At 47.6% G+C, this 13,962-nt stretch overlaps 1 protein-coding gene across 1 annotated transcript in view; it reads right to left on the bottom strand.

Moving 5' to 3' along the window:
• The window catches only part of PDLIM4 (PDZ and LIM domain 4), a 53,371-nt gene extending 40,137 nt beyond the window's left edge, over positions 1 to 13,234 (bottom strand). Inside the window, exon 1 of the mRNA XM_074883866.1 lies at positions 13,052 to 13,234. Within this exon, the coding sequence (XP_074739967.1) occupies positions 13,052 to 13,144 (93 nt within the window). The 5' untranslated portion in view covers positions 13,145 to 13,234. The remainder of the gene's footprint in view (positions 1 to 13,051) is intronic.
• Positions 13,235 to 13,962: the final 728 nt, after the last annotated feature.

Raw genomic sequence — 13,962 nt, 5'->3', positions numbered from 1 at the left:
TTGTTGTGTTGTCAGAGTAAATCAGCATTTGCCATTTGCTCTTCAATAGTTTCAGCCGGGCTATTTCACTCCAAAACCCCATGCCAACTCCTTCCCTGCTCGCAGGCTCCACGGTGACTCAGCTCGGAGCAAACAGGAGGATTTCTGAACACAGCATGCATTAGCTGTAGAGCTCTGACACAGGACATTGCAACCCAGGAGAGGTTTACTTTTTCCCTGGGGTTTATTTCTGTCCCATTGGGGTTTTTCTGAACCTGTGTAAGAAGACATGGCATTCACAGAGCGTTAAGGGTCCTTCTACAGCCACAGAAGCTGCCAGACCCACCAGAAAGTCAACCAGAAGCTCAGCTTGCACCTCCAAGGAAGCATCTCCATGCTCTTGCCTGTTGTTATCCGCTTCCCTTGGCGTCTGCCCGCAGGCTTTTGGACTAACAGACTTTTAGCTTGACCCAGGACAGCCGTATTTTGTTCTTGTCTATTCAGTGCTGTCTAGATGTCCAATGGATTTTTCTCCCTGCACTGATCTTAACCAGATTGTAGGTTCCTTGGAGAATAAGCTGTTCATAAATGGGGCTCTTAGCTGTTTCCTATTTTTAGATTCTGGTTTATTTCAGATTATTTTGGCAGTATTTTCATATAAGCATTTTATCCTAGCCATGGAGATGACTGAGGGCTTGAAATGGAGCTGCACTCCAGGAACTCATTAGTTTGAGATACAGCATCAGTGTCACAGCAGCTCAGGAATCAGTACTGTAATGTCTGTCAAGGCCAACGTTTGTATTTTAGTGAACAATGTTTAAAATACTTCAAATCAAGTTCTCTGAACTCACAACTGTGCAAAGCCATTGACACCAAACATGCCACAGAAAGCCCTGCGAGCCTGGTTACGGGCCAGGGCTGTGCTTGAATCCTCATGCAAGGGTCCTACCTGCTTCGCTCCGTGCAGATCCCTGCAGACAGCCTCCTGCAAACCCGGGATCGCCATAAGGACAAGGATGCAGTTTTAAGTATAGTCATTTTGGTAACAGAGCCTATGCTTGGAGCGAAACATCCAAGAAAGACGATCCTCTATTGTCACATGGAACTGAACAAATGCACGAGGAAGGAGAAGGGACCTGGGGGGGGTCTTGCTCAAGCACCCACGGAGCTACAAGCAGCCAGCACCCACACCCAGCAGCAATGGGCTCAACCCAGAATTCTCCTTAACCAGCCTCTTCCTTTACAAAGGCCAGTTACTGCCCCACCAGCTGCTGAGCATTTACTATCAACAAGCTCATAGAAAAAACAAGTGTTTTTTTGTTCAAGTGATGAACTTTGTTTTGCATATTAGCCTGTTCTCTGGTGCTGTAACTACAGCTGCCTGTATTGCCTGGGGGTGTAAGGTCTCTCCAGGGCAGTGACTTTAAAGCCCAGCAGTGCACAGAGGTTTTGGGATGGAGCTTTTACCAGAGGCCCTGTCTCCCTCCTGAGTCCCCTGGTCTGCCGTGAGCGAAGCATGCACGAATTTGAGATTAACTGGATACGTTACGAAGTTTAAAACGCTGCAAAGAAAACGTGCACCAAGTCCCTGGAGCTCCGTGTTCCTGAAAGGGGCCTCCAAAGGGATTGAGGTTTGAGAATAGGATAGGCTTAAGAAAACCAGTGATAAGTTTTCTGTTTATTTTTGAAACCAAGGTTGAATGAACAGAGACCAAGACAAGATCAGTGGATACGTAATTTGAGGTGGTGTAAGCGGCCTCCCCGGGACCAGGACAGGTTGCATCCCCCCACTGCCACGCTGCCTTTCAATGGGCAATGCAAGTGCCCAAAAGCAGAGTCTCAGCTGGGGCTGAACATGGCCTCCGTCCCCCAGCCCTGCTGCGCCCTGCGTGTGCCATGCCTCAGCCTGCCCACGCTGGGCTCCTGCCAGGATTTGGGCTGTTTGTCTGCTTTTTCCTTCAGCAAAGAGCTCAAGAAGGGCAATTACACACTAGCAAGGAGCCAGCCCAGCCCCTCACACCCTGCTAACCCCCAGGGCTGCAGGGCCGCATGCAGGTGCTGGTATTTCAGGGCTGAAGCAAGGTGCTGGTGGAGAATTACACGGGTGGACGGGGTGGTCTGAGCCCTCGTGCTGTTGGCAGCTCACGGGGTCTCAATTCCTGCACGGCCACGCGGCTCCCAAAGGGCTCTGCTTGTGCCATGGGGTGACAGCAACCTCAGTACATGTTCAGAGCAGTTGAGTGTATGGCTCTGAGAGCCAAACCCACAGCAAACACCTCAGGCTTAAAGAAATGTAAATATTTTTATTAAAGTTCCCCTAAAGGTCTGTCTTTTTCAACCATGCAAGAATCCTGCCTCATTTGGAAGCTCCGAGCTCCCAAAGCCCCAACTTTATACAGCAATGAAGCAGCACAGATGTGAACTCCCAGCCACCAGTTAATTTACGCTGCCAGTTATTGCCCTGCACTTGGAGATATTCTCCCACCAACATCAATCCGAAGCCAACTGATGAAGATTTGGGGTGAAGCTGCCCAGGACAGCCTAGTCAAGCCTACAGCTTGCCCATGAGAGCGGAGAGGACCTTCTCTCTGCACCTTCCTGCTCCCAGGTGCCATCCAGCCTCTTCCCTTGTCCAGCCCTGGTGCTCAGCAGTTTAAGCACGGCCTGGGATGCAATCCAGCAGAGCTGAGCTGTTTTCTGAGGGTGAATCAAAGCAACTCAGAGTAATCTGGACCAGGGGAGGGATGGAGTTAGCTGGTGGCGAGCTCTTCATGAGATGATTAAGCAGATCCCACGCAGCGCTATACACGGAATAGCCGCTACCCATCACCTAATCACTGCTGCATCTTCAGCAGGAAGGAACTGAGCCCAAAATACGTGCAGGACCAGTCGGTGTGCTAGGGAGGTCACTGGCACTCGTGTTTTCACAGCTCCTTTTATGCCCATAGAAGCACATTGGCGTGTGCTGCACCCGCGCACGCACAGCACGGCCTCTGCTCCGGGAAGGCAGCGAAAACGTGTGTCATTTTTAGTGCTCTCCCAAAATTAAATAAAGCCAAGAGAGAACAATGTTCTGCATTTAACCCCTCCAAAAAATAAGGAGCTGCTTCTTTATTTCTCACCAAAAAAATGCAGATGCATAAAAATATTTGTAAACAAAATACTAATAGAAACAACACACATGCACAGCCGACACTACTGTAGCAGCAGGAACGTGGAGGTTTGCAGAGCGTGTGCCCTCGGTAAGTAACTCCAGGCTCCTGAGAGCACAGAGAGCAGCCTCTCCCTGCACAGCGTGCCTCCTGCAGGGATTCGCTCCAGTAGAAAGCCAGAATGTATTTTTTATCCCTTTTCCAAAAAGCATATTATTCTCCCTAATCCCCTCAGGACAAGTCTCATCTGTGACGCCTTTGTATGTCCTCTACATAGCACTGTGCTTCAAAAAATACTAGAGGTCAAATATTGGCGCCTGTCTCGGTCCTTTTATATTATTCCAGCAGGAAAAGGAGAATTTTAGAGCAAGAGACCCCACTAAACAGCCCTTGTCCCACTGTCCTCTGCCTCCTCTGTCACTGCAGGAGGTTTGCTCAGAGCTGTGAGCATCACCCCCACGCTGAGGACAGCGTCATCAACCAGTGAACTGTATTTGCACAGTTACAAACCAATTTTTTTAAATAAGCTTTTTCTAATTATTTTCCCTGCCACTTTTCCCAAGATTACTGCCCACCTCTCTCCTCTCCTCCAAGGGGACCAGCCTCAAGCAGCCCCTCCCCAGCCAAGTGGATACTCTGATGCTATGGAACAGGCTGGAAAACCCCCAAAGCCAGCAGCAGCTATCTTATCTGGCCACCGGAGCCTCGTTAGGATTTACTAAGTGTTAGCATCTGACATCAGGCCAATAAAATAAAGCACATTAAGGCAACTGTTGTCCTAAGCCAGTTGGTGTTGGAAGCTGTGCAATCTCACTTACTAAGCAAGATTATGTGCACTGAGAGGAGTTTACTCCTGAAACACACGTCGCGTTCTACTTTCCCCCCTGGAGATCAAGCACTGAAGCGTGCCAGGGCTGCGAGACCAGAGCCAGGCTCAGAGGGCAAAGTCCCCGGCGCCTCGCTGCGTGCATCCCGCGGCCCACGCGGGGACAACCCCGCACAGCTCGGGAGCAGCTTTGCTCAAGCCATCTCTAGAACTGGGCCAACACCACAGGCTGAAACAATCAACGCTGTAGCAAGAGGTTAATACATTGTAACTTAACACCCACCCACCTCCTTTTGTTTGTTTTTTTTTTTTTACTCTTTTCCCCAGAAACCTGCCTCTATAACGTCACCTGTGTCAGGACCCAAGGACAAGGGACATGGTTCCACCTCACTGCCTGCACAGGTCTCAGCACAGCCACTGGAAAGAACTTCATATTTATTGCCCCAGTAGTTTTTACTCAAATTAACAAAAGGTACTTATTCAGGCCAACCACACCTACATAATAAAGGCAGCTTTCTCTCTGCCAGATCGCCTTCACTTTTTTTTAAAAAAAAAGCGCTACTGTAATAAAACACACCATATCCCATCAATTAATGAAGTCATCTCCCCAGAATTTAATGGGTTAAACCATGCGAGCCCATACAAGCCTACACAGACCACACCACTCTCCTCTTAATCAATGGTAGTTTGTTACAGACAAGTCAGGAAACTTTCTGTTCTGCAAGCGTGATCAAAAGGGCCTGATTAAAGCCTTCGAGAGGCTGTCAAGATAGTGTGACAAAATTCTCAGTTTTTGAACAAAGCAAGCCTGTTCTATTATCAGGAAGCACGCTACGAGGCAGCAGATGATCTTACGGTAGCAATATCTTTTAAAACAGGAAGAAGTAAGAGTTAAATGACTATCTAACGAAGATAAATTGCCCAAATCCTTTAAGCATTCTTTCCAGAGGTTCTCCTCAGCTTTTCAAAGCATTGTGCCTGGAACTGACATACATTCCTTGCCAATCCATTTGCATTTTTCTAATTGCTTATAAAAAGTCCAATGTATCAAGACATTATTTAGGTATGCTCCACAGACCAGTAAATGAAGAGCACTGTTTATGCAACATGAATTAATTTAACTACTGAAGAAAACGAGAAGCTTAAGAGCGTAAAAGGGAAAGAACCAGAGTACGAGTGTTATAAAAGGCAAGACACTTGAAAATCCTTTTCAATCCAAGTACTGATGAATCCAAAACCAAATTTAGGATCAGATTCGTAGTGTAGATCCTAATTCAGCTCAAAGGGTGAGGTCTCTCTACAAAGAAAAGGCTGAGAATCAATTAAATCTGATATGAATTTTAGAGCAGCCAACCACATAGCCAGAGTGCAAACCTCAAAATGCTGATTGAGAAAGTCACAGCTCGTTCAGACACTCACCTCTGGTTTATTTTGCCAAAAGCTTGCCTTGCTTAGCCCAGGGGCACCCAGAACTCCGCAGCCCTCAGACCAGGAGCCGCAGCACCCCGCGCTGCCCACCACCTTCACAGTCACCAGGAGCCCGCTCACCCCTTCCTCCAAGGACAAGTTACAGATACGCTGCTTTACTACCCAGAATGACCCATTCTTAACCACTATGGCTGCTGCTACACTTAGATCTGCTTTATGCTTCCTCTGCTGTCTGGGGAAGCAAGGCTAACACCAGGCTAACACCAGCTAACCCCGACGTAGGTGCGCTCGGAGCATCACTGCCGTCCCCGAGACACCGCACCATTGCGCACCACTCAGCAAACCCGATTCTGCAGCATCAGAGAAAACATTTATGATCACAATCGCTTCATCTCCTTTAGAGGTGCAATGCTCAGTGCTCCCATGAAGCCTCCCCTTCTCAGACACCTCACAGCTACAGTAGGGCTCCCTAAACCCTCCTTTGGAGAAACCCTTGGGTGCTTTGGAGCTCTCCCTTTCAAATCACCGCCCTTCTCAGCCAGGAAGGTGGGTTGATACTTTCCTATCCAAAGGAAAGTGGCCACAGAGTTATCTCCAAACAGAAGAAAATTCTCTGACACAAAAGGACTGACTTCATCTGGCGAGCAAATCTGAAGCTCCGTTCTTGCGAGGCACGTAGGCGTTAATCTCGTGCAGACCACGGGGATTTGTGCCTTTGCAAAGCGGCTGCTTCTCCCAGCGCAGTTGTGAACACTAGATATTTTGTGGGGTTTGGTCTTTTTTTTTTTTTTTGTACCAAAAGCTAAAGGCCTCTGGGAAGTGTTTTGTGGCTTGTGGGGAACGACAGCATTCAGAGCCAGCATCCTGCAAACCTCCCAGCTGAGCAGCTACTCCTTGGTGTCTGTTACTGAAGGGTCCTGGGTTCGATTGTTCAAGACAGTTTCTCATTTAATTGTGCATTGCCTATATCTGATTATTAATAATAATTACTTTAGATATTCTTCAAGCTGGTATACTCTGCTTTCCCAAGCTTGTGCTGTAAAATGTCACTTGCACATAATCTGCTATCAGTCCACACAACACGTAAAACTACTCAAGGTTTAATGGGTGTGAATTTGAATTGCTCTGGTTGACAAGAAAGATTGAGTGTGGCATGGGCTTTGAGACATCTTTATGATGTTTGGAAAATTAATTGGCTGAAATACTCTTGCACAGCAAATTTTTTTTTTGGTTTTTTTTTTTTTTTTTTAAAAAAGAGAGCTCTGTTCTCTATGGTGAGAAAGTGGGGTTTATTTTAGGGCTCTGCTGGCTGTAAAAGCTACTTGAATGTCACACTGTGGCTCGACATTTTTGCAATTGCTCCAAGTAACTGGATGAATCCTGGGTCTACTTGAAGTTTTTGTGTAAGTCCTGAAGTAGAAACCAAACATAACCTTATCTCCCAGGGCTTGGGCAAGCGTGGCATTGACGGCAGCGTACAAATCCACTGCGTTAACAAGCTCTGGCTGAACGCGCCGCGGTTTGCTCCGGTACGTGTCTGGCAGTGCTGCACTGACAACAAATCAAGCAGAGTATCCTCTGTGAACAAGTTTGTTTTAGGGTTTTTATCAACACTACCAGATCTTGAGAGATCTACTGTTTCCTTTCACGCTCTAGCACCTGTGGGCACAGATGACTTAAAAAATAAAAATATTTTCACCAAGTGTTTGGGTGTCTAAGAACCATGAATCAATGCATTTTAAGAGCTTAGAAATCAAACAAATTCAATTAGGAATACTATATTTAAGAGGACTTGTGCCTTCTAGGATTTGCCACATGACTCCTGCAGATGTGTGATATGCATTTTCCTCCCAAGCTACAAAAAAAATAATTTAAATTGCAACAGTCTGCACTAATTCCACACAATCCACAATGGCCTATTTGTATTAAAGGGCTGATCTACCCCCAAGCAGGACCAGGATTATCACTACCTATTGTGTTATACAGCCATAAAAAGTTTAAGAAAAAAAGAATAATTGCATATATTTCCCCTTGCATGCTTCCTACACTAACAGGGCCATTTTAGTAAGTCTGCTGTCTAACTTTATTCTCTTTTATCCCTGCATCAAGTGGGATACAACCATGTACTTTTCCAAAACAACTTTGAATGCCTGCCCCAACAGGCAATCTTTCAATCTTCAAGAAGTTAGAAAAAAAATTGACATCACCATCATTTAAAAGAAAAAAAACACAAAACCACCAACCCAAGCCACAAAGACCCTCACCCCAGCTCTAAACCCCCCACTCACACTGAGCCCATTCTGCTTTGTTCAGCCTGGCAGAGGCTCGAGTGTTTTCAAGGGTGTGCTGGGTTTATTTTGCTAAACTCGCCCCAAGGTCAGACCTTGCATGAATGGACCTACATGAATCATTCTTTCCGCCTGCTTTCCCCGCTCTGGATTATCAGTGTGCTTGATTACGGTAATTAGCATTAGGCTTTCATTCCAGCATATTCTACCATTACTGTCTCCTGAACCAGCACAAGCATTTATTCTTCTCTTTCAGTTATTAAATAAAGCCTCAGTGATAGAATAACTTCAGCAACAAGTATATTTGTTACATACTTTCCTTAGTTCTTATCTGTAGTTCAGATTAACTGTTAAGCACCACTACAGCTTCAAGTGTAACCACCCAGATCTCTCACTCCAGACTTTACAACAAGCAATCATGGGAAGGATGATGAGACCAAAAAAGAAAAACAAGCAAAACTATCTCCTTCCACTTAAAAGGAATCACCCCACTTGAACTATTATAACAAACATGACTAGCTAGCACCTCTTGGTTCTTCCACACAGGCAATAAAACCACTAGAAGTCAGCAGAAATCAGCTGGGGTCCTAGTTGTGGGATTCATTGACACAGAGCAACTTCTTCAGCCCATTTGGGAGCTCTGAATGGAAAGCGCATCCTGGCCATTTAATAAACAATCAAATAGATACCAGTTACACATAAAACCAGGAAAAAACCTTATGGGAAGCAAAGAAAAAAACCCAAAACAACCCGTTCCCTTTGCTGGCATCTCTGGCTCTTGCCTTCTCTGCCGACATACGTGGAGTTCCTGGGGTACCCAAACCCAGACCCCCCAGCACTGCCCAGCCACAGGCCTGCAGAGCCCTTCGTGCTCCACCACCCAAAACCCCCAGCACACATGAACAAGCCTCACAGGCCACCCCAAAAATTATTCCTCCGAGCAGGTACTCTGCATTCAAGCGGGATCACAGCAATGCACTCAGGCATTTACCGGCTGCCCCGAAATGGAGTCAACAAGACAACTTCTACTGGAATTCCTCCCTCAGCAGAATTCCTTCCTGAGTGTCCTAACCTTTAACAGGACACATATTTCCTCAAATACAAAAGCTACTTAAGCTTAAGAGTCAACCTTAACTCAAACAATACCTGGATAATGGATCACAGACCAATTATTTCTCACCCTTCTTGTGTTACAGTTCCAAGCCAGCACTGAAAAATGCATTTCTGCTGCTCTGCTAGTGAGTAAACTGATGTCAAAGCCAGCAGATAAAGGAAAAACTATATTTAAAACTTTTTTTAAAATACCAGAATCAGTCCATTTGTCGATTACCTGTTTAGCCAAACAATTTATCAATTATTCTAAAAGCAGCAAGTGCTCAGCTTAACACCGGCAGAGTTGGGTAGGTGACGACATTGACTGGTCTAGGAGCTGGACAAGCAAGTTCAAGTGATTAAATGCATTCAGCTCCTCTAGTTACGCTAATGACTGATTATCTTTTAATTCCAGGCAAGGGGTAGATCAACTGTGATCCCACACAGAACCGCAGCACTCACTGATGTGGTTACAAGAACAACACTGAGAGCAGCTGAGTAAGTTACTCCATTGCTGGTCAAAGGCAATGCTGTTGCTACCTTGAGTACGAGCCCCCTTTCCCACAAAGGGCAAGCACAGTCTCCAGTTGTTAACCTGCTCAACCAAGGAAAAGCAGCTGTCAGCTACAGATTAAGTCTTAAAAGCACTTTCTATCAAGTCATTAAGGCCAACTCTAAGCAGATGTTTTAAGTCATTCCCCTACCCCTATAAATATCATTAGGAGGAGGAACCATTATTAATTATGTGATGTACTACACCCAGTGTTAGCTGACTGTAACTGTGGGTGTAAAACAAGCTGGGTTTCTGCCCCAGAGCACAGCCTGGGGCTACAATTCTCTTCCCAGCACTGTGCTGACAAGACACCAGCACCCCAACCCCTCTACACAGCTGCTGCAGGGCCCTCCAGGGCTGCACGTCTCCAAACCAGCCCAGCAAACTCCAACCCTGCTCATCTGGGTCCTCCAAAAATGCAAGAAGAAACAGGGGGGGAAAAAAGGGCAGCTAGCACACCTAGGTTTTTATGTGACCACATGAGAAAGATGCCCTAAGCACGCCCTTCTGGGTTTGCATTTCTCTTTCCTTAATACTGAAGATTCCAACTGCAGCCCTGGCCTCTTTAGGGCAGTGCTCAGCATCAGCTGTTCCCACTCATTTGGGCAATCAGATCTTTACCACTTGTCACTTAAGACTGATCAAACCACAGAGGGAGGTGACCTGCTTTCAAGGAAAATACATCATGCCTTGATTTTGTGAGCATATCTGAAACAGCTGCAAGGGATGGGCTCAACACCATCAGCTGCACCTGCACAAATGCAGTGACCTCGCAGGGGGCTAAAGGCTAAAGCAAGTCCTGCCCAGTGAGTCAAGTCCCATTCCAAAGCAGGACTGGGTGATCATTATTTTCCTTGCTACCAAATCCATATTTTTTCAAGTTTATCCTTTGACAACACTGTCACAAGCCACTTTTGGGGACTACCTTCAGCTTCACACTGACTGCTTCATTATTTCCCCTCCAGCTTCAGGACTCACTAATGCAACATTAAGGACCTCTGCCTTTGCTTAACCTGGAGCAAGGACACTCAGACAGGCTTTGGAGAAGCAGCTGCACCCTTCTAGGGTCCCCTGGCAGACAGCAAGGTATCGCTTGCAGTGGCTCCAGGGGTTGCAACACACCTCTGCACTGTCACAGCTAGCGAGAGACCTGGGGAGAAATTGTTTCCTGTAGTAGCTTAGCAAAGAGTAGGGAAGACCAACCTATCAATGACCAAATAATTTTATTTTTTTTTAAACACAGATGAACTTGTGTTTTAAAAGCAGGCAGCCAGCCTCTGGCACCCAGAACTGAACCTGGGTGGCTTCTGGATGCCTCAAATCCCAAACTGCAACCTATGAATTCCCAACATAACTAGTCCAGGTAGGCTGCTTGCAGAGCTACAGCCCAAGCACCCTGAGGCACATCAGTTCTCAGCCCCCCTCGGGCACAGAAGTGGGGTGCAGCAAACCTGCACCCCTTGGGCAGCCCATCCCACCTGGAGCATGTCAGCATCTTGGGCTCACAGCTGGATGGGGGACTCCCAGAATCTGGCCCCACCTCCCTGCAGAATTTCTGCTTTTCAAAATATTTTTGTAATTTAATGGCATTTTAATATAAAACAATTAATTTTTTTTAATTTTTTTTTTTTTTAGAAAAAAAGCACTGTGAAGGAGGCAGAAGTCAAAAGCCTCAACCATTAGGCTACAGCAAGAGGTTCCCTCCCTCCTGCAGCCCCCAGCCCCCTTGCCCAGGTTTCAAGCTGGAAAGAACAGATCTCCTCGTTAGACAATTAACCTAATTGTTTAACTAGACAGTTACAGAATAAAAGTGAATATGGCACCACACCAGCCACGCTCAGTCCTCTCCAAAAGGCAGAGCTGCACAGACCCACCACCCAACAAAGCCCTGGCTTCCCAGGGAGCCCCCAGCAGCCCCTTCCTGCACCCCCATGGCTGGGAGCTTTGGCAGAAGCCACTTCCCCAATTTTAACATTTTCAGATATTATTTCCAAAGCCAGTGAGGTGTCCTCTTGTGTCGAGAGACTAGAGCCCAAGCAGAGCACCCTGCACCCATATTTACATCCCAGCGAGTTGTTTATCACCCTCCGGGAGCAGCCGTTAGTGTACGGCACATCAGAGCATCACCCCTCTCTGCGGTGGGAGCAGAAATTAAAAAGGATCTAATTTAAGAGGCTGCCACACTCAGCAACATGAAACAACACCCCACGACTGCTACTTGTGTTACAGCTCGTTGTGATCCAAAGCATGACTGGCCCAATGAGAATTATCCTCACACCTCCCAGGTTTGCTGAATCAAACAAGGAATTTGGGAAGCCACCTGCCTAGGCAAAAGCAGACTTTGTTTTTTCTTGTTTAATATTAAACCAAACTCTTTTCAAAGTAACAGGAAAACAGGCTCCCTTGGCTAAATTAACATGTCCATCTTCACAACGGGAACACTTTTACAGTCACTGAGAGGCGATTTTGTGGTTTATTGTGATACATCCCACATTACTGGGGGGGAAAAGATGACTTCCCTGTGCACAGGAGGCAAATGCTGAGCCCCGAAAGCCGAGTGCCTCCCCGCTCAGCACAGACACCCCAGCTGTGTGTGGGTGCCTGCCCGACCTCACCGGCTGCTGCTCCCTGCACCACTCCAGCCTTCCCCCGTCCAGGTCTTCCCTCCTCTCCATCCGTCTCCTCCTGCTACTCCTCCAAAAAACCCCTGGCTGGGACACTTGGTAAGAGACAGCCCAAAACCAGAGGCATGAAGCTGTGTAATGGGCACATCTGAACTCAAATACAAACCAAGCCTGTTTAAAACACGCTCTCTTCCATAATTATTTCTTCAAAACTCAGGGTACATGTTTTCCCTTTTCTGTCACAGCTTTGGCAGAGGATTGAAAAGGCAGCAAACAGCTTGCATGCGTTATGGCAATATTTCTCAGTTATAGCTCCTTTCAAAGTCCTTCAATCCTCTCGGTGTTTTTGTTCAAGTGCTCCAGCAGCGGCTGCCTGGGAGAGTTCGGCAACACACGGCCCGGGCAAGGCAGGGCAGCTCCGGGTGTCCGGCCCTTTCCCAGGGAGCCCGATGGTGATGGAAACACCAGCGCCCGCAGGAACGTGCCCAGCACCTCATCCATCACACAGCCCATCGCACCACCTCGCCGCGCTCCTTCCTGCACGGGGGATGGTTTGTTTCCACGTAGAGCTAACGCACAAAGCCTGTTTCAAGCTAGCCGCGGTGTCTTAGCAAAGAAGTTTCCAGAATACATCTTTGTGAGGTTAAAATACAAGTGTGAGTACACTCACACAGTAATTACTACCAGCCCACTGGGACCCCACAACGCAGCAGCCTGCGCAGAGAAACTGCTTACTGACTTTACTTGTGCCTTCCTAAAATAAAAAAAAAAAAAACCCAACAGCCTGTGAACTCAGTCCAGGGCACAAGTCCAAGCCCTCTGTAGTGCTGAGCACTAAAAACTTTGAAAGCAGATCTTTATGAATTAACATCCGAAGAAATAAAGCCGGGAGAATGCTATCTGCTGTGCGTTAGCACAGGGAAGAGCGGCTGAAACAGCGCTGCGTTAAGAGGGGGGGACTGATTTTTTGTATTTGGGGGGGATATATAATAAAATAGACTTTAAGACCCGCCCTGAAGATTTTAAAGGGGGTTCCCGCAGCTCCATCCCTGCGGTCGGTCCCCGCTCCGCTCACTCCCCCCTTCCCCCCTCCCCCGGCCCCGGCTCACCCTGGAGATGGTCAGCGGGGCGCTGAAATCTTTACCGCCCACCAAACGAAACCCCCACGGCGAGGGACCACGCAGGGCCACTGAGTGGGACATCGCGGCGACTGGGCGCTCCCTGCCCGCGGGCGACGGCGGCTCCGGCTCCCACTCGCGATCCCCTTCGTGCCGGCTCCTAAACGCCGGGACGGGTCGGTCCCACCTCCCCGCCACGCCCCGCGGGAGGCGGGACCGACCCGGCCCGGCCGTCGTCGGGGGGAGCTTTAAGTCGGGTTTTTCCCCGCACGCTTCTATCGGTGGGGTTTGGAGCGACTGCTCGCGGGAGTACATGCGCCTTCGTGCTCTGGAGTGGAAGGAAAATGATGCAAAAGTGTAGTCGCGACTGGTTTATTCGCTGCCGGCAGTGTGTTGAAGGGGAAAAGAGAAAATGTCAAGAAAATCATCAGGCTGGGTTTAAGGTAGTTTGGGAATCCTTTGTGGTTGTTTCTTGGCTGAAAGATAAACTTCCACGAAAATAATCAGGTTGGGCTTAAGGCAGTTTGGGAATCCTTCATGGTTCTCACTTGGCCAGAAGATGAACTTCCACGAAAATAATCAGGTTGGGCTTAAGGGAGTTTGGGAATCCTTTGTGGTTCTCACTTGGCCAAAAGATGAACTTCCATGAAAATAATCAGGTTGGGTTTAAAGCTGTTTGGGAATCCTTCACGGTTATCACTTGACTGAAAGATAAACCACCAAGAAAACAATCAGGTTGGGTTTAAGGCAGTTTGAGAATCCTTCATGGTTATCCCTTGGCTGAAAGATAAATTTCCAAGAAAATAACCAGGTTGGCTTTAAAGCTGTTTGGGAATCGCTTGGTCAATGCACCCCAGCATCACTGTGTCCTTGCGGGGGGCCCTGGGGCAGCCCCAGGCACC

This window comes from Strix uralensis, chromosome 14 (genome assembly GCF_047716275.1).
Source record: "Strix uralensis isolate ZFMK-TIS-50842 chromosome 14, bStrUra1, whole genome shotgun sequence".
Lineage (NCBI taxonomy): Eukaryota > Metazoa > Chordata > Aves > Strigiformes > Strigidae > Strix > Strix uralensis.
This window is presented reverse-complemented; position numbering and strand designations above follow the sequence as displayed.